General features: G+C 35.4%; 1 protein-coding gene and 1 long non-coding RNA gene across 2 annotated transcripts in view; one reads left to right on the top strand and one right to left on the bottom strand.

Moving 5' to 3' along the window:
- Window positions 1–1,567: 1,567 nt before the first annotated feature.
- On the bottom strand, window positions 1,568–20,915 carry ZSWIM2 (zinc finger SWIM-type containing 2; the record flags this gene model as incomplete). Its single annotated transcript, XM_081142124.1, is given in 10 exon segments — window positions 1,568–1,751; window positions 1,753–2,357; window positions 3,664–3,817; window positions 6,168–6,280; window positions 6,670–6,754; window positions 9,866–10,117; window positions 11,161–11,371; window positions 17,463–17,503; window positions 19,498–19,574; window positions 20,699–20,915. Coding segments are annotated over 10 exon segments (1,887 nt in total). The 5' UTR covers window positions 20,864–20,915.
- LOC308559371 overlaps window positions 20,800–25,740 on the top strand; it is a 20,242-nt gene continuing 15,301 nt past the window's right edge. The window contains exon 1 of the long non-coding RNA XR_013999133.1: window positions 20,800–21,241. This is a non-coding gene — a long non-coding RNA (uncharacterized lncRNA). The remainder of the gene's footprint in view (window positions 21,242–25,740) is intronic.

The following is a 25,740-nucleotide window of genomic DNA, read 5'->3' as shown; positions in this document are numbered from 1 at the left end:
ACCAGAATCATCATTAATAAGTTTGGCTGGTATAGGAATAGTGTCTATATTATATCTTTTCTTTAACTGAACAATACATTTTACAGCATTATGGTTTTTCTCTACCAGCATCCTAATTATTATTGTTTTTTATAGCTCTTTCATGTTTGACTTTCCAGAGCATTTTCTATCCTTTTTTGAAGAATTCTTTTAAAAAGAAGAGCACAATATCTATTAGAAGATAAATAATATTTGAATAATTGGGAAATTATTTTGCAGTTTTCTTTACTCCACCTAACAACAAAAATAGGCCGATAAAATCCTGGATTGCTGACAAATATATCTGGCTCTCCATTTATATATCAGAAACAAGCCCAACTTTCCATTCATTTTTAAATGCAGCTCATGTTCTAATTAACTCTGTTAGTGTTTCTGAACTATATTTTAGTAATTATTTTTTTGTGTGATTACCCTTAATATAATTAATCTTTTCATTAAATTCAAACGCTATTTTCAAAGAACTTTCTCTGCTTGCTATCCTCATGATTTGTTTCATAGAACTATGTATATTCCGTGTGTGTTTTTCCTTGTTATAGATAATAAAAATCAATAAAATCATTAATGTTTTTAAAAAATTTGAAAAGCTACTGAGCAATAGAATTTAAAAGTAAGAATCTAAGGGTTATATTTTTCAAGTGAACATTTTAAAGCAGTAGTTAATTATTCTGGAAATAGAGCTGGTTTTATTTATTAATTTTTTAAAATCCTCACCCCAGGATATTTTTTCCATTGCTTTTCAGAGAGAGTGGAAGGGAGAGAAAGAGAGAGAGAGAAACATCGATGTGAGAGACACACATTGATTGGTTGCTTCCCACACCATGCCCTTGGTCACAATTGAACCCCGGGCCCTTCAGTCCATGGGCTGATGCTATAACCACTGAGTAAAAACAGCTAGGGCCAAATAGAGCTGGTTTAAAAAAATATAGATCCTTCAATATTGATTATATCAAGAAATTTGTTAGTATTGAAAAGTCATTATAAATGTACATAGCTTATAGTATTATAGGCATATTTTATTTCATGTATAAGAAAACTACTTTAAGAAAAAACCACTACCATCTGGATTTTCTTACAGGTTTGTGGTGATTACTACTGTAAGGACATGCAAAAAATACGCAAGTACGTAGAAAGAATCTCATTGTACATTATCAAGTGGAATGTTTAAAAACAGTGATTCAATACAAGGTAAATCTATTTCCTTAATTTAAGTAATAATAATAATTTTAATCAGTGCAAAATCATATATAAAAGTTCAAAAAATTATTCATAATTCATAACATTCTGAACACTCTGAACATACTCATCAAAACATCTAATGTTTTAAGTCTTATAAAGAGTGGGATAATTTCCTTTAAGTGTAGTTATTCATAGACAAGTAGGCTAACTGACAACAGAAAATTTTATACCCATTTGTCAAGAGTATATAGTGTTTTTTGTGTGTATGTGTGTGTTTTTATGCTCTACAAATAAAACATTTTATGTTCAATATCCAAATATTAAAAAATTCTGATGTTAGTCAAAAGTATATTCATAATTGAACTTCTTCCAATATTAAAGATAGCTCAGGACTTTTTTTATTTAAAGGGTGAGACATAGGCCTTCTTAGATGATGATATTTTTGTCTAATTTTCCCCATACAATTTTCATACCTTTCAGACAAACTAAATTTAGTTGTACCCCAACTGACAAGATTTAAATCTTCTGGAAGAATTTGATCTCCTGCTTTCCACTCTTATTTTATTACCAAGAATCTTCTTTAGACTGTGGTTAATATGGAAACATTTGGTCATCTTCTGGCTTTGATCAGTGCCATTTATATGTGGGCTCTCAGTTCCAGTGGGACATATAATATTCTCGTGAGCAATAGAAGGAAGAAATGTTTGAGGTGATATTTTCCCAAAGGATCCATTGGGTAAATCATGAAAATACCTGGGGAAATGTTGCCTAATTTTATATTCATAGAGTAATTTTCTTGAATTTGAGTCATCTAAATTGATAGAGTATAGATCATCTATTGTTATTTTCTGGTAAGTATCTGTGGAACTTTGAGGTGTCTTTAACTTTTCACAATTATGTTGATGGATGCCAGGCAAAATTCCAAGTCTATTTTGTTTTAAGACTAATCCAGTACCAGGAATAAAAAGTCCTGGTTCTTCCTGCTTTGCCAGAGGAATGATCTCTGTGTTTGAAACAGAGTGATGCTGGCGTTCACTCACTGCTGTGTCTTTCCAGATTAAAGGATTATATATAACTTGTCCATCAACAGGGCATGAATTGCTCTTGTGTAATAACCAACTGTCAATGCATTTCCTATGAAACTTAAGAAAAAAGGTTTTGTTAATTAGGGGTATAATTATCTTGTTTATAATGTATATTATCTATGTAAATTTTCCTGTTTCATTATTGTGTTACTATTAAAACTAGCAAAAATAAAAGGTAATTATAATTTATCAAGTTTTAGAAAAATATTTTGAAGAGGTTCTCTTAAAAATGTAATTGGTTATGGATTATACACTTCTAGAAAATAAAACAGAAAACTATTATAAATGTGGCATAACTTATAGTATGATAGTATTATATCCTTTTTCAACATTAAAATAGAAAGCCTACTATGGATATTATTTTTGTAATTTTGTTTAAAACTACTTATTCAAACCATTAATTTTACTGTTTCTAATGAATGACAATTATTAAATAATACAGTCATAACCAACAATAGTTGAAAATTGATCTGATGATGGTAAGATATAAAATAAATCACATTCTTGGGAGGAAAACTATCAGACATTTCAAGTAAGGGTGACTCTATAACTATAAATGTTTATTTATTGAAACATTTTCATTTCACTAATTTGTACTTCTTACTCCCTTCACCTTTTTCTCCTAGTGCACCAACCTTCCTCCTCTCTGGCAACTATCAGTCTGTTCTCTATATCTATGAGTGTGTTTCTATAGTGGTAGTTACAAAATTGTCATGGGGATATAAAGTACAGCATAGGGAATATAGTCAATAATATTTTAATAACTCTATGGTGCCAGGTGGGTACTGGAAATAGCGAGGGGGGAGACACTTTGTAAAGTATATGATTGTCTAATCACTATGCTACATACCTAAAACTAATACAAAACAATACTGAATGTAAACTGTAACTGAAAAATAAAATTAAAAAAATGAAAAGTTTATTTCAGAAAAAACCTGGTTACCAACTACACAGTGATCAAGCAACATTAGACTTTGATTTCAGTGAGTTCTAAAATAATAATTAACTATGTCAAATGAAGCATCTGTTTCACCCAAATAATCACAAAAATACATTGAAAAGTTAGTATTCTATAAGCTTTCCCTTTTTACAGATAACTAAAGTAGATAAAAGAATCTAACTTAAAGGGCCATTTTATCTTTCCTAGGAAGTATAAACAGAAAGAGTCCTAATCAACAGGAAGCCATTCTTAGGAGGCAAAACTGCCTTTTCAATAGTCTGCTGCAGCTCCTCCTCATATACTATTCATTTTGAACATTTTTACATAATACAACTACAAAGTGAAAGGAGAGACTTTACTTGTCAATTTATTTCTGAAAACCGGCCCCAAGGGAAAGCCAAAGTGAAATGATGTAACTTCTACCTTGTGAGAACACGGGAGCAATCTTGCATATTGACCATGACAAAACGCCTTCAAACAAAGTCGACACTGGTAGCCTGGAGCAAGCAGCTTACTATTCTTTGTCATCATTAAGAGAGGCAGTGACTTTACCACATGTTTTGGTGTGTAAACCTGGCTGAATGAGAATAAGCAGAGATGAATGTTCATATGTGACTTCAGATCAAGAAGTTATCAGTAGCACAGGTAATAACCTCCACATAAAAATGCTTATAAATGCAATGTTTTCTTGAACTGAAGATAATAAATCTCATACATTATAAAGTTAAAAAAATCTATTGTATTGATCCTGAACAAGATGGATTGAACTTTAACATCAACTTCATAAAGAACAAAATTTAGTCATTTCAAATAAAAATACTAACCTGAATTTTTTTGATTTGTGCTTTTTAATGTCAATGAAACCAAAAGAGAATTTTGATGAGAACCATATACTCAATTATTTTAGTCTGAGCCAACATTTAGGCATTTTTTTTTTCTTTTAGAAAAATACAACCCAATTTACTCTACCATCTGGTAGGAAGTAAGGTGCACAGTAAGCCACATTAAATATTCCAGGCCACTGTGATAAATTGGTACATCAGAATCTATGAGGAAACTTATTTCCCTTGGGGTATATGCTTACTACATCAGTATTGTTATACCATATTTATGTGGCTCTAAAAGCACCAAGCCCATTTTTGTACCCAAAGTCACAACCAACATAACTAAGATCCTACAATGTAAAGTAACTGCTATTTGATGCCATTAGCAACTGATAAAACATAAAATAAATCTGTAAAAAGAAAGGCATGGATGCATGGAATAGACGGACAGGTCTCAGAGGAGGGGTGAGGGGATGGGAAGAAATTAACCAAATAATTTATATGCATATAGGCATAGCTCATGGACAAAGGCAATAGTGTGGTGAAGGCCTGGGGGGGAGGGCTGAGTGGAGGGGAGCAAAGAGGGGGGATAGAGGACATCTATAATACTGTTAAAAATAAATAATAAAATAAAAACAAAATCTTGGTTAAAAGGTTAGATGCACTCCTATTATTCAAAAGTCATTCAGAACAAACTTCAAATATATCCTTCAGGAAAGCTTACACTGCTCATTACTCTGTAGGTATACTTCTATCATGCTACAGAAACTGCTTTTACCAAAGACATCTAATTGTCAACTAAAAAATAAACCTGTATACTTTTATTATTTTAGGCTGTTAACCACTCTTTTTAATCTTGAAACTCTCTCCTTTTATTATACTTTCTCTGCCTAAAATGTCCTTCTACCTCTAATGTTCTCTGGCCTCCCCCAACAAATCTCTTAAACTCTTAGTTATACAATACATCATTCTAATGGGTTGAAGTGTGATATCTAGCCAGGGCCAAGGGAAAAGGAGACAGAGTCTCTGTTGAGGCTCATTTTATACCTACAGGCATAAAATGCTTCACAAGAGCTGTGGTCTCTAAAGTGTGTGAAGTATTCACAGAGCATAGGCTAAATGTATTCAATGGGTTGGATATACACGGTGTCCCCCAAAATATATACACACTTTAACAGCTGATAGCTCAATTTTGAAAATGATATGTATTTTAATAAACACTGCCTTTATAATTATTCAAAGTGTGTCTTTACATTTTTTGGAGATACCCTATATGCATATATATCTGAACAAGCACAATTTTTGTTTGGTTAATTCACTGAAATTATGATTTAAACGTTATTTCAATTTTATCCTATCCTTCAAAAATTATCTTTTGTATATATTTTACAATGCACCAAATATGTTAATAAAAACCAGCAACTTTAATTTTTTTTAATTGACAAGGGGTATGGCAAAAGGTCTGGAGGCCTGTCTATTAGTAAACAGTCCAATCTATGTTCTGAAATACAATCAATCTGCTCAGCACTCTTCCTCCAAGAGGGGGGGGAGTAGAGGGGGAATGATGCAGAAAAGACTTCCTTCCCCATACAGGCCAATTACTTCAAAGCAAATCTCAAATCATCCTGTATTTTTTCTTTATATAATTTGTCAGTTTTAATTTTACATTTATTAAGATGATTATTTAATTATTGAGGAAACTGCTATTTCTCTAATACCTAGTGCAGCCTCTGGTAGAATTAATAATGATGGACATTATTTGAATATTTATTGTGTGTATTAACTCATTTCATATTCACAAAATTCCTGTGAGGCTGGCTTTATAATTATTCCCATTTTAAAGATGAAGAAAATGTGGCATTGAGAAATGATGTAACTTAGCCCCAAAGTCATATAGCCAGCTAATGGTTGTACTAGGACTGGATTTAGGCAATCTGACTCCAGAGCCTTGCTTGTCACTGGCATACCATAATGTCATCTATGATATAATAAGTGCTCAATACATATTTATTGAATAAAGGAATGAATGAAACTTATCAAACTGAAAAATTATATAAATATCTCAAGTCCTACAAGAAATGTAAATTTCACAGAGAATCTCACCCTTGCTTTTCTTGAAAATGTGGTATCTTTTCTTCTATGTCATTTTTATTATCTGTATATTTTACAATTTCATCTGCCTTTTTTTCTAGTGATTTCCACCTTTGATTTCTCTTCTGTAACAGGTAAAAAATGTTACTTTGCAAATCATAATAATTTTTATTTTGTGAATTAAAATTAATAGGCTTCATATTAGTAACATAATGTAATTAAGTCAATTTGTAATGTTGAGATCTTTTTAAAAATGAATTTTCAAATTTGATGGTTGCCCTTATGATTTATGTATAATGTTATCATGTTGTTACTGTGCTGGATTTTACAAATCACAAATTTAAAAACTGATTATCTTGTACATCCCTAAGAAAAGAGTTTTCCAAAAATTATCGTCTTTGATTTCTATTAAAACTCATTTAACTTTATTCCAGAGTGTTATTATTTTCAGATTTATTTTACTTAAATTTACAATAGGACAAACACTACATGAAATTCAGGATGAATACTGTACCTCACGAAATATAAATGAGTGAGAACAATGGCAGCAGCTATCAAAACATTCCTGGCATAAGTGATATTCTATACATTGGGTACACCTAAAAATGCAAAACATACAAACAAAAATCCAATTATTTTGATGATTTTGGATGAAAAATTCTGGCCGAAGTTTCCTGGGAAATATGCAGATATGACAAGGCCCATCTTAAATGTCTCGCCTTGTATTAATTTCCTATTGCTACTATAACAATTTGCACAAATTTAGCAGCTTAAACAATACTACTTTTTATTGTTTTAAAGATAGAAGTCTGACATGGTTCTCAGTGGACTAAAATGAAGGGGTTTGTAAGGTTGCATTTCTTTTTGGATGCTCTAGAGAGATGCCTTTCCTTGTCCTTTCCATCTTCTAGAGGCTGCCCACCTTCCTTAGCTTAGCATTATTTCCTTCAACTTCAAAGCAAGCAATGCAGCATCTCTATGCCTTTCTTCCACAGTCACATTTCCCTCTGATTCTCTTCTTTGTTTCCCTTTCCACTGTTAAGAATCCTTGGGATTATAGTGGGCCCAGGCAATCCAGGATAATCTCTTTCAAGGTCAGATGATTAGCAACCATAATTCCATTTGCAATCTTAATTGCCCTATAACAGGGAAGCTAATATACAGGTTTCAGGCATAAGTATGTAGACATATTTGGGAGGGAATTATTTTGTCTACCACACATCCCTTCTTATGATGCCTTCCTGAAGGACCTTAGTTTTCATTTATCACTTTATCTAAATTGTCATAGACTCTACAGCCTCTTAGATGGTCTATCATTTGATTACCCAGTGTTTTCAATTGCTTCATGAATGCTAGAGTTATACTTAGCAGAATATTTCTTGAAAACAGGAATTGTATTATATTCTCTCTCTTCACAAAATGGAAAGGAGCATATATAAAAAAAGTTTTTAATAAAAACTACTGACAAATTTAAAACAAACTTCACTTTCCACAAAAGCTCAATCTCAAATTTATACCATTTACAAAAATATTGCTATGGCAGAGAATTTTAATTTACTTGTAGCAATATTCACCAACAAAATAATATTCTGAGCAAATAAACTTATCTTTTTACTCAAGTCACCTAAGATTTAGAAGACTATTTCCATGAGAAATTTGGGAAAATATGTCTTTCAGACATCTTCAAAGCACCAAGTGCTAATTTATTCATTATTACTATTTATACACACAGGGAGGATTCTTAATAATTAACATTAATCAGAGGAATGGCGCAGTTAATGCATCAAATTATGCTGGGCTAGCAAAAGTTAAGCATTTCTACATTTTCACATATCTATGATATTTTTGGAATTAACTTCTTAAAAGATAAGTAGCTATGTTGTAAAACTCTAAGAAGGAACTGCAAAGCTTTCCAGTTTATCTTGTCTCCTACTCAATCTGTTCCAAAAACTACTGGAAACATTTTTTTAGGGCAATGGCTAAAATGTTAATATTTGAGGGAATGGAAGGTGGTCAGTTAAAAATGTTAGAAATACATTCTTTAATTTGTAAAGGAGGATTAATACAGAGATGAATAATTGTGAGCCAAACCCACAGAGAAGTTACTCTCAAAGGGGAGTGCAGAGCAGCAGACAGGGAGCAGAGCAGTGGAGGTGCCTGTATTGAGGGATAGTAGGAAGAATCATCTGTAAGAGCAGAAAGAGCAGTCAGAAAGCTCAGAGTGACAGAGGAGTACTCAGTTACTGACCAAATACGCAAAAGGGAGATTTAAAATCACCTACTGGAACCACCCATTAGCCATTTGAGGAACACATGGCTAGAAGGACTGAGAATTTTACACTGTGGCTTTCATTTGTCCTTGTGCCCTGCAGCTGTTCCGCCCAACTCCTTTTTTCACCTGCAATTTTAGCTCATTGTTCTTATCCACTCTTCTGGAAAATATTTAAATCGTCCAAATAATGGCTGCTAATACCAAATATCAAGTCTCCTTTTTCTAGAACCCTTTAAACCAGCATTTCTAAAACTAGCAGAACACCTGCTGCTAAACCTTTATAAACATTCTGCCTTCTTAAGTGAAAATGCTCCTGTGGAGCCTTCTCAGGCCAGCTGCTTCCCAATAAGGACTTTTAAAAAAAGATGTTTTATTGATTTCAGAGAGAGAGAGAGAGAAACATCAATGAGAGTGCGGAACATCGATCAGCTGCCTCCTGCACAACCCCCACTGGGGACTGAACCTGCAGTCCAGGCCTGTGCCCTGGCTGAGAATCCAAAGAGCAACCTTTCAGGGCACTGGACGATGCCCAACCAACTGAGCCACACCAGCCAGGGCAAGGACTTTCACTAATGGTACTCCAGCTAATTTTCTTCTATGTGACACACAGAGAAAACAAAGGACTAAAAGTTCAAAGAAGAAAAGCTGGGTGGATAAAAAGTTTTATGATTTTATAAGAGGGTTTAAAAAATATATTAATTGGAATCATAATGTAATTCCAGGAAGACTGAAAAGTAAACTGATGCATTTCAGTAAAAATTTAAGCTTGAAATAAAATATTTCTTTTTAACATACAGTTAACCTAAAATTTTACTTAAGAAAGCACAATTTTGAAAGCAGACCAATTAACTGACGTTTTATGTGGCAACTGGGGGAAAGTTTGGGGATTACTTACGAAAGTAATGTAAGTTGTTTTCTCTAATAAGTATCTTGTGGAGATATAAGACACAAAAGAAAACAAAATAATGTACTCACAGCAATTTGGAATAGGGGAACTCATTAAATATTCACTCAATACCCCTCTGACTCAATCCTATGAGTTTTTGGCAATGATCTCTTTGGTGGTTCAAAGGTAGTTACAGCGGGTGAGAAGTCTGTCTAGCAGGGCTCTGAGCTTGGAAGTTCACATAGAACAAATCAACAAAGCCTGTGCCCAGAAGTTCCAAGACAGGACACTACAGACTCTCAATCTAGACTGGAGTACAAAGTCAATACCTTTGTGTAAGTGAAGAAAATAAAACAACTGAAGTTCTGAAGTACTGGGCTGACATAAACCACCAGTCTGGAAGTCCCAAATAAATGGCTATCAATTAAGGAAAACACACTATATAAAGGAGGAGAGGAAGAAGACAGGCTAGGTGACTGGTACTCTAATGCTCAAAGTTCCCTAAAGTTAAAAAAGGAAATACTTGCTCATAATTTTACTGCTGACACTTACTTATAACACTTCCCTTCAATTGGAAACTGTTTACAGTTATTACAGGGAATTCCAAGTTGTCTGTCCAGTGGCTCTCTCTCAGCTACGGTCCCAAGTCTGCTGGAGTTTTTGAATTCCTCCAGAATAAGTTTCAATGGTGCAAAGTCTTCCCTACACAGAGGACATTTCAGCATAGAAGTGTTTGATACTGTATCCTGATACTTAGCTAAGATCTTCATGCATTTTATATGAACATTATTGCCACAGCCAAACCTGTTAGACATAAAATTAGATTACCATTGTATATGCAAAGTTATATATATGCATATAAATAACATTTTTGGTGCTACCATCTTTATTTCCCAGAAAAATAGATTCTGATTTTCCAGCTATAACTTGATTACACACATTAACACATACCCTATCTTCTTGTATCTTTCTATCATCTTTAATTTACTACATCAGAATTCCAAGCAAATTTCCCCCATTCCAATGAAATGATGCTAAAAAATGTTTGCAGTAGTAAAATATTTTTCATTTGTAAAGTGGGAATGCATACAGTCTTAACTAAAAAGAAGAACATTATAACAATAATTATTACTTTTTAAATAAAAGCATCACTGAGAGCAGGGGCGTTACCTTATTTTTCTAGAAATCACACAATATGTGGTAGTACCCAACAAATACTACTGAGAGAAATAATACTTTGGGAAATAATAAATTAAAAGTATACAATAGCAGTCATGTGAAAAACTACAATGTGGATTAAAATTTTGGCAAATGATCAGGAGGAAAAAAAAGGAATGAAAAAGTTCAATAGCAAGCAGTTGCCCAAATTTTCCAAGTCCAACTGCCTTGAAGAATGGTTGACTATGACTCTCAATAAACATTTGTGTGAAATTCTGAATTATTTAAAAATAGAGCTCTGAAAAACTGAAAAGAACTTAAAGTTTAAAGTAAAATAAAAGAACTTAAAGTTTAAAGTAAAATCTTTACTTTCAGAAAACTCTTCATAACTATTCTAAACCATGGCATTTATTCATGTGTTAAAACAAAAATGTAAAAATTATTCTACTGTAATAAACTTAAAGTGAAAAGGAGATAAAGTAGAATTAGGTTTTAATTTTCACCCTTTAAAATGAAGCACAGATATATTTAGAGAAGAGTAGGACCTCCCACAACATATATGTTAGGAAACAAAAGAAGACCAATGAAACATAATTGTTTAAATTTACATTGTCCATCAATGTGTCTCAGAATCAATTAGAAGCATATTAAATTAGAATTTTTTCATAAGTTTTATATGAAAAAATCACCTGCAAAAGGTGATAGGAAGCTTTTTCTCTAAAAGTACTTCTTGACAAATAGAGCAGATGTCATCTGAACCAATTTCCTTCTGTTTAATGTATCCATCTTCTTCAATACGTAAATTTTGGTCATTTGCTGTTTTTTGGGGAGTTTGAATTTGATTTCTTCCCCCAAGCAAGTCATTGATTTGTCCTTCCACGAGACCTAACTGCAAAGCATCTAGTAAAAAATTCCACAGTATTAAAATTCAGTAGCAAAATTAGATACACAAAAATGTAACAATTTGTGCTAAAGTTAGTATTTTCTTTCAAGCATCAGAAAGACAGTTTTGGTTGAATTATTACACTCACCTTTACCACTTCTTTGTATTCCTTTCAGAGACAAATGGTCAGACAAGAGTAGTTTATAAAAAGAATGGAAATTACCTCATTTTTCTTACTAGAGTCAGTGCAACTAGTGCATTATAAGGGTTTTGGGTTAGTTTTTTTGATAGTGTCCATTCTTGGATTGTTGTTATAGTTATGTCTTACATTTTCATCTGTTCACTTTTCCATAAACAAGTATTTTATTTATTTATTTTAAAATATATATCTTTATTGATTTCAGAGAGAGGAAAGGAGAGGAAGAGAGACAGAAATATCAATGATGAGAGTCACTGATCAAGCCCACAACCTGGGAATGTGCCCTGACCGGAAATCGAACCACCATTGCCTGGATCCTAGGCCGACACTCAACCGCTGAGCCACACCCGGCCGGGCAACAAGTATTTTATCAACATTCAGGAATATTTAAAGAAATGGAACATGGATCCATAAAGGGAAAGTAGGGATATTTGAGTAATACCAATGTAATTAGTATGTGCTAAGTGAATAAATAATAGGACAGCAAGACTCAATTAATTGTGTCAGTTTTCTTGTCTCAGTTTTATGCCCCTAAAAGAGTGTTTTGGTAACCACATCCTTTGCAGTTTTGGTAAATATTCCTCAGGACAATCTAATAGAAACTATACTGACTGTACCCACAGGATATGCATTCTTTGAATTCTGAATTTTCTCCATCCTGCTGTGCTGATAAGAGATTGTATTCTAAGTGCATGTGGTTTTGATCAGGGCATCCTAGATTCCTTTATTCCCTGGACAATCCCTACGCTTCTTTCCCTTTCCCTCTCCTAAACATGCCGTAATTTAAATGCCAGCTATTATTGGCTCCATTGAGATCTGATATTCATTTTATACATTCTTTAATATATATAGATTAAAATCATTTGCAAGATAATGAAAAAGCTCCATTTCCTGGAAACTCTCAATTAAACACTGAAAACACCCGTTACATTTCAATACAGGAATCTCTGTTCCTTGTCTGAGGTGGGGCGCCAGGTGGAATGCAGGAGGCATCATACTTTAATTAACCATTACTTTGGAGGATTAGGGCTATTTGTCACAGAGACACAGCGACATCTGCTCCCTAAATAAATGGGGAGGAAAATGAAGAACAGAAGATTGCGCTTTTGGGAACAAAGTTTCTGCAAGTCAGAAGAAATGCTGAAGCATAATATTCACAAGAGAAGCTGACCATACATTGTTCTACATGGTATAACATGAATTGGAGGAAAAAAGGGAGAAACAAACTCATCTGACATTAATTAGGAAAAATTAATGTATGCGACTATGAAAAAAATTCTTATATAGAGAAGAGCAAGGCAGCTAGCCTTATCAGATGTCACATTGTATTACAAAAACAATGACTAACAGAACTAACTAAATAATAGCCTTTATGAGGCAAGGATGAAAAGAAGCAGTATTCAATAACTGTTCCTGAGATAACTGGGTAGCAAGAGGGGGAAAATTTAATTAGTTCAAACCAAATAGTAACCTCCAACTGATACCAACACAAGCGCACATGGATGTCATAGTAAAGAATAAAAATGAAATAAAAAAACTATTCATCGACACAATGGAAGGACACCTTTCAAAGTATTGAAGCTACATGCATGGAGGGTAAAAATGGTCAGATTTAACAACTCAAAAAAATCCATATATATAATAAAATTGAATTAAGCCACATAAAAATTATGACATTAGGAAAATCGTTGTAAAGAGGGATAATCCCTAGACTTAGAAAGTGTTTGTAGTTTTATCCCAGTAAATAAATAGCCAAAGTTCACACAATTCACACATGAAGTACAAATAGAAAAAGAGGCAATGGAGGACATTCAATTTCATTAACATCAAAGAAAGATGAGTTAAAATAAGAGTGAGGTGCAGACAGAATAAAACCTAATGGATGAGCAATAATAAATAATAGAATGTTATGTTTTAATTGCTTATGCTGTTTCTTTTTGTATTTATAAAAGTTATATCAAGGCACCCTAAATTGTCTCTGTTAGATGTATGGGACAATGGAAATAATTTTCTTCTTTAATTTACTAGGTCTGAATATATTACTATGAACCTTGTATCTGATATTTTCCCCCCACTTTGTGTAAGTCTTTTTTCCAATATTATAGAAATATCATTACCATTTCAAAATATTTCTGTGTATTTTTAATTATTTTCTTTGGAGACTTAAGTATGTTGTTTATGTCTTTCATTACATGCTTAAGTAACATGGTTAAATGTGCCCCCAAAACAAACAAAACTAGCAGAAAGTCGATATATTGCCAAAATCATAAATCAGCAAAAGTATTTTAAAGATAATTTGCAATACATATAAGTAACATAATTAAAAGTATTAATACTTAAAAAACAAAAACAAAACAGAACCCAAACTTATAGATACAAGTGAGAAAAATGGATGAAGGTGATCAAAAGGTACAAACTTCCAGTTATAAAATAGATAAGTTATGGTGATTATAGCTAATAATACTGTATTTACACTTGAAAGTTGCTAAGAGAGTAGATCTTAAAATTTTTCATCACAAGAAAAAGAAATTGTAATTATGTGTGGTAACATGTTAACTAGACTTACTGTGGTAATCATTTCTCAATATTATAAATATCGAATCATTATGTTGTACACCCAAAATTAATGTAATGTTAAATGTCAATTATATCTCAATAAAAATGAATACTTTTACTCCAATATCCTATTAATTAGACTTTAGGCTGAAGAAATAATTGAAAGAAGAAAAAGCTTCATTTACAAAGAAAATAACAAGTAGAAACAAAAAGCAGTACCCAGAATTCCCATAGGCTACTGGGTATGCATAAATACAAAGTCGAAAAGATAGAAAATAAGTTTATTATATATTTGTGGTGAGAATTTTAAAAACTTTCCTTTAGCCCAGCTGGGTGTGGCTCAGTGGTTGAGCGTCAGTCAACCTAGGATCCAGGCAATGGGGGTTCAATTACCGGTCAGGGCACATGTCCGGGTTGCGGGCTTGATCCCCAGTCGGGGGTGTGCAGGAGGCAGCTGATCAATGACTCTCATCATTGATGTTTCTATCTCTCTCTCTCTCTCCGCCTCTCCTTTCCTCTCTCTGAAATCAATAAAGATATATTAAAAAAAACCCAAAACTTTCCTTTAATAGTTTTTATTTTATCCATAAATATTTAATTTAAAAAGGAACAGATGGCATTTATAGACATTTAGAAGAAACTATTAGGTGATAAAACTAGGTTTTGCTGGGAAATAATTTGTTGGGTGATGGGAAAGAATATTTACTATTCAAAAACTGATATAAGATTCCTCCTTATTCATCTTTGTAGGTCTTCAAAAATAAAAATGAGTACCAAGTTTCTGACATGCAACCCTATGGTGCAAATAATTGTTCCAGATTTGTTTAGGAAAAAATCTATGAATGATTTTCAAAACACTCCTCCTTCTTTACCAGTAACAGCCTCCTCCATACTTTGTATATACTTTACATAATCTTAATGAGTAACTTTACAGCTTTCTTTGGGTTCTCTTAATTTTCATGCATGTTTGTTTTAGCTTTCATTTAAATGATAAATCTCAAGGTCATTAAGACTTCTTTCTTCAAATACTTCTGCACAAAGAATTTGCTCATTGTTGCCTAATTAAACCTTCTTTTAAGTACAGGAAATATGAAACATCTAGTTTAGTAGGAAATATAAATTCTCAAAATAAATATATAGGATTAATTTTAAACATTCAAAAAAATTCCCTACTGTGCACTGATATTTATAACAAGAAAAAGACATGGTTTCTGCTTTAAAGAATTATGAAGAATCACACAATATAAATATATTGATTTATATGAAATTGCTATTTTTATAGATGAAAAAAATCTAAATATTCACAATTAATGATTCAATTTATAAGAGCCACGTAGCAGAGCTTCTGAATAATATGCAGTACAATAAGTATTTGTTGAAAAATGGATAGAGCTGCACTGTCCAAAATGGTAGCCATTAGTCATACGTGGCTATAGAGCACTTGAAATGTGGCTAGTGTGACTGAAAAACTGAATTTTTAATTTTGTTTTGTTAAATGTAAGTGGGTAACTGATCATTTATAGTTATTGGAAAATTTATAAGTATATTTGTAATAAACTGGGTATTACGTGAATCTATTTTTCAACTGAATATCTTATGAAGTCTAAATGAGATCTCAAGCATTCCAATGAAAATGTAGTTTCTGAATTGACATGTTGTAAGCGTCAAGTACACACTAGATTTTGAAGACAGTATGAAAAAACATTAAGGTATCTCATAATGTTTATATCGATTACATGTTGACATGATAATATTTTGACGTACTAGGTCAAAATAAAATATATTATTAAAATTAACATCCTCTGTTTCTTTTTTTAAATACTAAATATGGTTACTAGAAAATTACGTATGTGTTCTGGCCGGTGTGGCTCAGTGGTTGAGCATCAACCCATGAACCAAGAGGTCACTGGTTCGATTCCCGGTCAGGGCACATGCTCAGGTTGTGGGCTCAATATCCAGTAGGGGGTGGCAGGAGGCAGCTGATTGATGTTTCTCTCTCATCAATGTTTCTATCTCTCTATCCTACTCCCTTCTTCTTTCTCTAAAAAATCAATAAAAACACATTAAAAAAAAAGAAAATTACATATGTGGCTCACGTTATATTACTCTTGGACAGGCCTACCATAGAAGGCTTGTGAAAATAATTTAGAAAATAGCGTAGAGAACAACTAACACGTTAGAGAGGATGTGAACATTTAACTTCAGTTGTATAAAATGGAGAAACAGAGGAGAAAACAAATACGTATCAAATCATATGACCGAATCATTGTATATGAAGGGATTGGGACAGAGGATGAAGTAGAGAGCAAGTGACATTTCAGAAAGAACTTTTTGTCTCTAGTATGAAGGAGGAAGCAACAAAGTGAAGGTGCTGGAAAGAAGGAGACAATAAAGAAGAGCAGCAACGGCTAATGGAGGTTGAACAAGGGTGAGACTGAGGATGGAGTGGTAAGAACACTGAGAAGTAGGCAGGACGTCAACATAAACAGCATTTGTTTATTACAGTCGTACTGAGTATATGTGAGAAGATGGGAGAGGATAAGTAAAGCAGAATCCCAAGGTTTCTAGCTTTGGACAATAAAGGAACAACATGTGAAGTAGGGCATACAAGAAGGAAATCTAGTATTTAAAATGCCTTTGGGACCTCCAAAATCCCACTTGTGGGATTATATCTCAAGAACCCCAAAACACTAATTTGAAAGAATATATGCACCCCTATGTTCATTGCAGTGTTATTTACAATAGCTAAAATTTGGAAGCAGCCCAAGTGCCCATCAGTAGATGAGTGGATCAAAAGCTGTGGTACATTTACACCATGGAATAGTACTTGTCCATAAAAAAGAAGGAAATCTTACCTTTTGTGACAGCATGGATGAACCTGGAGAGTATTATACTAAGTGAAATAAGCCAGTCAGATTTTTTTTATCCACTCATCTGCTCATGAGCACTTGGGCTGTTTCCAGATCTTAGCTATTGTAAATAACGCTGCAATGAACATAGGGGTGCATATATTCTTTCTGATTGGTGTTTTGGGATTCTTAGGATATATTCCCAGAATTGGGATCGCTGGGTCAAAAGGCTGTTCTATTTTTAATTTTTCTCATAATTAAAATCCTTTAGATACAGAAACTACTGTGAATCTTTGATTAGAACAGCTGAATATGGCATATAAAGTTAGACTTTTTTTATTAAATAGAAAGAAAAATGTTCCAACTGTCTTAAGTGTAACAAACTGGGCTACAGATAGTCAGATTGTCTAGAAAAATAATTGTCTAAATTGAGGATATGTCTAAATACAAATTATTAAGTTTTTAAACTTCAAAATAGTTTTTTAGAAAGCACATACAACTTACATTCATGATTCCTTGGAAGCTTGAATTTTTTCAACAAGACCCTAGTATTCACAAGCAGAAAAACAAAATAACAAATAACAAAATAAACATTTCTGATATAACCTCAAAAGATACTTCATTTTAATTTTAGAATAGGAATGGCATTATAGAATTTATACTGCTGAATATATAGGGATAAACTTAAAATTCTCACCAGTTTTCTGTTATAATAGCAGTTAAATTTATATTTTAAAATAGGCATATGTGAGAAAAAGTATGATAAATGGTAATAAAAGACATTTACAGTAAAGAAATTTGCCATACAGAGTCCATGTATTTCTTCATGACATAAAGTTCTTCACGGAGAGAGATTAGTGAGGGAATTTAGGTATTCATAGTACTTCCTTTAACTTTCCCAGACTCCTACTCCTGGAAATGCAGTGATTTTCTAGAGTTCCAAATGACTGTTTTCCTACATAAACCATTACAATGTATGACAGAAAAACTATTTTCAAAATCACCAGTTAAAATGGAATACAACTACTTTTAAAAAATGGGAAATACAGTCCGGCCAGGCTTGGCTCAGCGGTTGAGCGTCGACCTAGGATCCAGGTGATCGGGGTTCGATTCCTGGTCAGGGCACATGCCCGGGTTGTGGGCTCGATCAATGACTCCCTCATCATTGATGTTTCTTTCTCTCTCCCCCTCTCCTTTCCTCTCTCTGAAATCAATAAAGACGTATTTTAAAAAAAAAAAAAAGGGAAATACATATTAAATTCTTACTGAATATATTAAGTGTATTTTAGTATATTAAATACTTGGATTATATTCCCACCTAATTTACAGTTAATATAGAGCAAAAAATGAGTTATGTTACATAAATAACAGAATTCCCTTGCCCTGAGGAAGCTGGCATAACATAAAAATGGAAAAAAACCTATTTTAAGTATAATAAATAATAAAACCAGATAGCAAGTTTTTTGTTTTTTTTTTTAAATATATCTTTATTGATTTCAGAGAGAGCAAAGGAGAGGGAGAGAGAGAGATAGAAACATCAATGATGAGAGAGTTATTGATCAGCTGCCTAGCCCACAACCCAGGCATGTGCCCTGACCGGGAATCGAACCCTGATCGCCTGGATCCTAGGTCGACGCTCAACCGCTGAGCCACGCTCGGCCGGGCAGATAGCAAGTTTTGAAAGGATCATATTTTTATCTTTATGCTAACTACAGCAAATAACTTGTTAGGAGATGCTCAGTAAAAACTGATCAAAACAAAAATTTGGTAAATAAAAGCATTAGAAATAACAGATATTACACTGTTTTCTTAACCTGTAAACAAAAGCATTAGAAATATGAGATACATGCTGTTTTCTTAATTTCCTGTTGCTATTTTTCTTCTCAAATATCAATCATAAATTTTCTATAAGAATATAATTAATGATTTGTTGATATAAGTATTGTAGTTAAACAAAATGCAGTTGAGTTAAAACTAAATGGAAAAAATTTTTAATTTTATTTCTAGGATTCCTTTACAAATTGATTCTGACATTAGAGGAAAAATTTCAGATTTGATAGAATGACTCTTCAGTTAAGTCCTACTTCTATCTCAAAAGACTCATAGTCAACTGCTTCTTGAAAAGAGAGACAATGTACTAAAAAACCCCCCCCACATATATATAGTTATCAATGACGTTAACTATATATATAGCTATCAACAAACCACATAGTTATCAATGATGTGAATCAGGGAGTTTTTTCCTGTTCTATAAATTAGAGTTCATATTTGTACATAATGAGAATTGATTTTTTTTCTTATTAAAAACATAAACATTCAAAACATGTAGAGTTGATAGTATTTTTTCAACTTAAATCTTACTTAATTTTCAGAATGAAATAAAATACCCTAAAGTATTTTGATAAGCTATGACCATTTTACCTTTATATTTTCCCAACACCAAATTTCTTTAATTTTGCACTACTCAAACCATGAAAAAGGCAAAACATGTAATACACTAAGATGTTCCTTTGTGGAAGATCATTTCAAAGTCACTTACCAGCATATATGCTTACAAAGTTCCCCTCCTTTCTGAAATGTGGAACAGTTACAAACATGAGGATTTCCTAGCAAAACCTTTAAAATAAAAATGCATACTTTTAAAAAAAACTCGTTAGTTGTTAGAGTGAAACTTAACAGATAATTAGATTAAAAGAGATTTCAAGAGGTAATTTAGGTGACTCTGAAAGGTTGAATATTATCTAGAGGGACATCTTAATTCTTGACACCAGTCTAATTTTTCACTTCCATATTCTTTGCCTTGGTCAACAACTTGCATTATCAATTAAGACTGTTTTTTAAATGACCTACACTCAAGCAAGTGACAAGAAATCTAATTTTAAAAGCTTAAAATGTATCTATAATTTTATTTTTTTGCTAAAAGGAAATTCAACCTTGCAGGGAAGCTAAAGACCCTAAAAAAGGTCTCTTAAAAGATTTTGGGTTTATGTTTGTTTTGTGCAGTAGAATCGGTGTTTATTTAATTCTATTCAAAGAGACTAATTCACTATATTGGCTAAACATATTAAATGCGGTGTTGTAAGCAACAAAGTGATAAAAGGATGTAGTAAATAAGCGCAGGTTAGTAATCTGTAGTCAGCACTTAAAATGCGTAACACTGAATTAAAATTTTCCAGGTCAACTACTGGGAGGCAGCGCGGTGGCTGATTTTTGAGCGGGGAGAGTAGGCTATGCGACTTTTTGAAATCTCTATGGTCTTTTAGCAAAATTAAGAAGAATTTTTATTCATAAAAGTCCTTCCAAGGCACCACCATGTAAATACTTTTTTAAAAAGGGTCTTATTAGCTTTAGAGTAACTCAAGAGCAAAGAAAACCCGATTTTCAGTATTTAGCAAATATAGACGGCACGCAGACGGACTGTAGAATTTTCACTGCGTTTCGGTTGCGGGCCCAGCGGCTGTAACGGGTCCCCGGGCGCGGGAACCGCCAACGCCGCGGAGCCAAGCGAGTGGCGGCGCTTTCCCACGCCCCGAGGTCAAAGGGCATCCCCCGGCGGGCGCCGGACGCCACCTGGGGCCCTAAGCCCGGGTAATGAAACTTTTCTCGTCGCCGCCACCACGCCCTCCGCAGTGCGCTCATCCCCAGGGTCGGCAGCACCGCCGCGGGGCGCGGCCGCGCGTGGCCGGGGACCGGCGGGGTCAGGGCGCCGGGAGCGGGGGACCGGGCGGGGCGGTCGTTACTCGGAAATCGCGGTACTCCGGCTCCTCCTCCCTCAGCAGGAAGCCCGTGGGGCCGGTCTCTCGCAGGAGGTAGATACTGCCGCTCAGCGCCTGTTGTTGTCGCCCTCGCAGGCGGTGGCTCAAGTGTCTTCGCCTCTTAGCGGCCCGGGAGCCTCGGCCGAGCATCCCCTGGCTGCCGGCGGGCGTTGGCGCCCCGGCCAGGCCGTCGCAGCCGCCCGCCGTCCCCGACGACCGCGCGCCCGCCGTTGCCTAGGTGACGGCGGTAGCGACCCGCTGCGTCCCGGCGTGCCTTGCGCCGAGCCCGGGCGGGAGGCGAGGTGCGCGTGGGTGTGGATTCCGCCGCTCGCGCCCGCCTCCGCTGCCTCCAGGAGCGCGGCCCGGGCTGAGGAGAGTGTCTGCCTGCCGACTGGCCGATTTGAACGCTGGCGGCGAGGGCACGGCCGTGGGGCCGCTCGCGCTCCTTCCTCCTCCGCTTCCTCGCGGGCAGGGCTCGAACTGCGTGAGGACGGGCGCACCACCCGGGTGCGGTTCGAGCTCTGGATGGTAAAGTCAGGCTGTTTATTCCGTGTCGGGAAGCCCGCGCCGATCGCCACGGGCAGCAGTGGCCCTCAGACATTTCCCAGCTGCTCGCGAGGGGCACAGTCGGAGCGCGTCCCTGGGGAAGATGAGAGATGACGAGTTAGGGATCTCGCCTGGGAAGCGGGGCCCTGAAATCCGGGGGCGTGGGGGCGGGTGGGGGAGGGGAGGTGGGGACGGGGGTGGGGGAGGGGTGGCGTGGGGGGTGGGGGTCTCTAATTGCAAGTTTGGGGAGGGGTCTATTATAGACTATGCCATGTAAGTGTACAAATCCCCACTTAAGGAATAACGTTTTCAAGGTGTGCAGCGTTGTCCCAGCGCTTGAAGTTGTCTGTGAGCTTTGTCACTCGTGCCCGGGAAGGGCTGTAACGAAGCCTGGGTCAAGGAAAGCAGCCACATGACTGGAACCCCTCTAGGAAACTGAAAGCAGGAGATAGCCACCCGGTCACACAAAGATGGAGGGTGTTTGCCCCGTTTTATCGTGGGAAGAAGCCACAGCTAGATTCTGTCAGCAGTAGAAGAGAAAATGGCCAAAGGCCATGAACTGAAAGAAGGTGATGGAAGTGGCAGCTTGCACGCCAGGTCTCCAAATAAACACAATCCAGTCCTAGGTCTAAGGTTTTAACTTACTCAGTTTTATTTCTAGTCTCCTATTCCGACCAATAACAACTAACATACGCACTGCCATACCCCCAACTTTGCCATCAATTTAATGGTGCTAGATGTTAAAGTAAAACATTATACATTAGGAAAAACACTCTTGCAAATCAAAAGAAATTATAAATTGAATTCATTTATCTATTAATACTTATTAAAAAAATTCAAAATAAATTAGTGACAATCTACACTTTCAGTATAACAAGATGAACCAAGTTTCAGAGTGTAGGCCCTTTATTCAACCACTATTTCCCCCTCCCCCCTTTCTTTCTCCGTGTGTGTATACACACAAAATATAAATCTCATATATACCTCCATACATGTTTTTATCTCCATATTATTATGTGTAATATATAGTTATTTAAGAATGACCTTGAAGACAACTTTGAAAAACAAGCAATAGTAAATAATTGGTAAAACTGTTGTGTTACTTATTATAATTAGATAATGATACTCCATGTGTAAGTGATAAACACCATTTTCAGAAAGGTTAGATGTTTAAAACACATTAGTCATTATGTAAACTGAATATAGGCTCATAAACTCCATTTTGGGAGATGACAAAAGTAGCAGTATTCATGCTTTCACAAAAATTAAAAAGACAAAGCACAGATTGCTAGACAGAACTTCAGTTTAGCTGTAAGACATTTGTTTTTGTATCTGTCAGTTAAAACTTTAAAAACATTTTAAAAGCCAGGTGATTATCCCATGTTTGCTTCATTTCTTAAGAATGTGTGACAGGCGTAATATTTTGCAAATATTAAATTAGGGAATTAAATTCTCCTTTAAATTCACAGCATTCTGCTCCAAGTTATATTTTGAAGCATATTGCCCCAGGGAAGAGGAAAATGGTTAGTGCTAGAAGCAAGCAAGTCATTGATAAACTTTGAAGTTCATAAATTATGTTTTAGCCCCTTTAGCAATACAGTTTGGTCATGAAAGACAGAAATTAATAAATTACTGTTGCTCCAGATTAAGATATTAAAAAAACTGAGTGTTAGACCTTGGAATTGTGTGGAAGAGAATGCCCTGAGGAGGTGGAAAGAAGAATGACAGAAGTCAGTGGAAGAAGTCAGCTGCCAATCTCAACGTGTGTGTGCGTGTGTGTGTGTGGTGTGTGTTGGGGTGTTGGTGGGAGTATGTGGAGGGATGGATAGAAACATCGGAATGGGCTTGGGAAGTCTGAGAACAGCAGGGGCGGTGTGTGGGAGTATGCTTACTTCTGGAATAGTATTAGGGAGGTACAGGTTACTAGAAAACCAGCTTTTAGCTTAGTGCCCTAACATGGGATAAGCGATTTGCAGAGGTGCCAATGGAAGGAAGATAGGTAAATGAACTGGGTGCAATGCTCTTCTCAAGGATTAAAGACATCCAAATGAATATAGGAGTTTGTGTTGCCTCATGTGGGCCCACCCTGACGGCACCTCAGTCTTGGCCTTCCATTCCTCACACTGACCTGCTGCTGTTAGGTATGAGATGTCCTTCAGATGTTCTTCTGGTGACCAACTGTCCTGGTTTTCCTGGATCTGAGGGGGGTGCCCAGGAAGCAGGACTTTTGATACTAAAGCCTGTAAAACCATGGGCAAACCAGTATGGCTGGGGCTCAGAAATGCTGAGATTTTAACACCAGATTTTAACCTGGAGAGGTTAATGAGAGATGGGAACTTGTGGATAAGTTTCCCTGCCCCCTCTTCTGACTGTCCTGAAACATTCTGAAGATGGTCCTGCAAGATGGAACAATCACCTGTGCTTGATCCAAGTGGAGGTCAGCTCAATAATTTACTCCCTCATACCTGCTGGCGTTATTTTTCTGCCCCTCTCTGCTTTCCTTTATTCCTGCATCCCTTGGTTTTCACTCCCAAGTGAGATACTGGCATACAAGTTTTACCTTAGGCTCATTTTCTAGGGAACCCAGGCTTAGAGGCAAACACTTATTAGTTCTAGGATTAGAAATATTGCACAGAAATGCAAAACATAATCATACTTTACTACATGGCTTTCCTCTGATTAACGTTTACATATTTGTGATATTTTAACATACTGAATAATGACCTATCTAAAAGTTTGATGGAACTCTTTTGTGAGCATGAGCTGATGGGAAGGGTGAATGTGTATGGTGGGGTAGGGGTGAGAAAAAGGTAAACCCTTAACTTCTAGAGTGGGAAGTAAGTAGAAAAATAAGGCATTGTTTGAAAATACAGACATAAAAATGAAAGAATCAACTAGAATAATTTAAGGGATTAGCCTTTGGGGAAGGAGAAATGGATGTAGAAGGAGAGAGACCGTTTTTTTAAATCTTAACAAACATTGATTCTTTAAATTTAGTTAAAAGTTCATTAAAAACTTTGATTAAATAAAAATAAACTCCATAGCTACTTTTAAATAATCTAATTTTTATAGAACTTGGTTATTTGAGATTCAATAGCATCTGCTTTCAAATAATTTTTTACTAAATTGGCCCCAATGCAATATTGTCTTTGGCATATATTTATCATATGCACATTGTGTGTGTGTGTGTGTGTGTGTGTGTGTATTTAGTCTAAGGGTTAATTTAAGTGTGAAAAACTTAAAAATATAAATTCTTTGGCAGCACGGGAAACTTTTATTCCACTAGGTGTCAGCATAGCACTTTGAATAACTGGGTGAACAATGAAGAATCATTGCTTGTTCATAAACATGTTTTTGTTTATCTTTCCAAGGATGATGACAGGAAATTTAGATTAAATAATATAATCAGCTCATGTATTATAGTAATCATTGTCTACTGAAATGTTCATTTTTATTTTACCTATTCAAATTAATGTCAGCTGCTAAAATTAGTTAAGCTAATCTACATCAAGGGAATAGAAAAAAACCAACAGTCACATGCAGGAATGACAGTAATGAGGATGTTTCCTGCATCTGTATTTTGGGTTTTAGTCAGTGGCTTTTTTCTTCACTAGGTTATGAAAGAAATTTGGACATTAGAGAAGATCAAAAGCATTGCATTTCCCCTTTCTGTTATCTACTTTATAAATATGCTTTAAAGGATATGAGTAATAATTGACTAGCTTGGTGTCATGCTAAGTGTAAGAGACAAATCTTTCTTGTTAAGGGAACATGTTGGGTAATTCATGAGTTAGACACTTTTAGGTTATATTTTTGCCCTCAGACTACCCAATGCAGCATCATTGGCTTTGCCTTTGTGTTGCCCCTGATTCATCTGAATGTTAGCTTCACCTTACATTAAATAGTACCATGTGATTTCACTCATGTGGACCTAATGAATACAATGAGCTAACGAGCAAAATAGAGACAGACTCGTAGGTACAGAGCAGGCTGACAGCTGTAGGGGGGGTGGGGCTGGGTGGGTGTGATGGTGGAGGGATTGAGCAAAAAAGGAAAAAAAGAAAAAAACTTGTGGACACGACAACAGTGGGTGATTGCCAGGGTGAGGCGAGGGGCGGAGGAGAGTATAGGGGGGATAAATGGTGATGGAAAGAAACCTGACTTGGGGCGGTGAACACACAATACAGTGTACAGATGATGTGTTGTGGAACTGTACACCTGAAACCTCTATAATTTTGTTAACCAATATCACCCCAATAAATTCAACAATAAGGAAAACAAACAAACAACAAAAACAAAAAAGTATGCTTCTTGTAGGCAGCACGTAAAAAAAAAAATCAGTTGTTAATATGTGGCAGTTTGCCTACCTCACACCTCCTTCTTTGTAATGAAGCTAATATAATTACATCCACAGAGCTAAAAGTAGGCCCCAGGAGAGTAAGATATTCTAGAACAGCAATTTTCAACTGGTGTGCTACAAG

This window comes from Miniopterus schreibersii (assembly GCF_964146895.1).
Source record: "Miniopterus schreibersii genome assembly, chromosome: 7".
Lineage (NCBI taxonomy): Eukaryota > Metazoa > Chordata > Mammalia > Chiroptera > Miniopteridae > Miniopterus > Miniopterus schreibersii.
The sequence above is the reverse complement of the archived record's forward strand: the minus strand, read 5'-3'. Positions and strand labels throughout refer to the sequence as shown.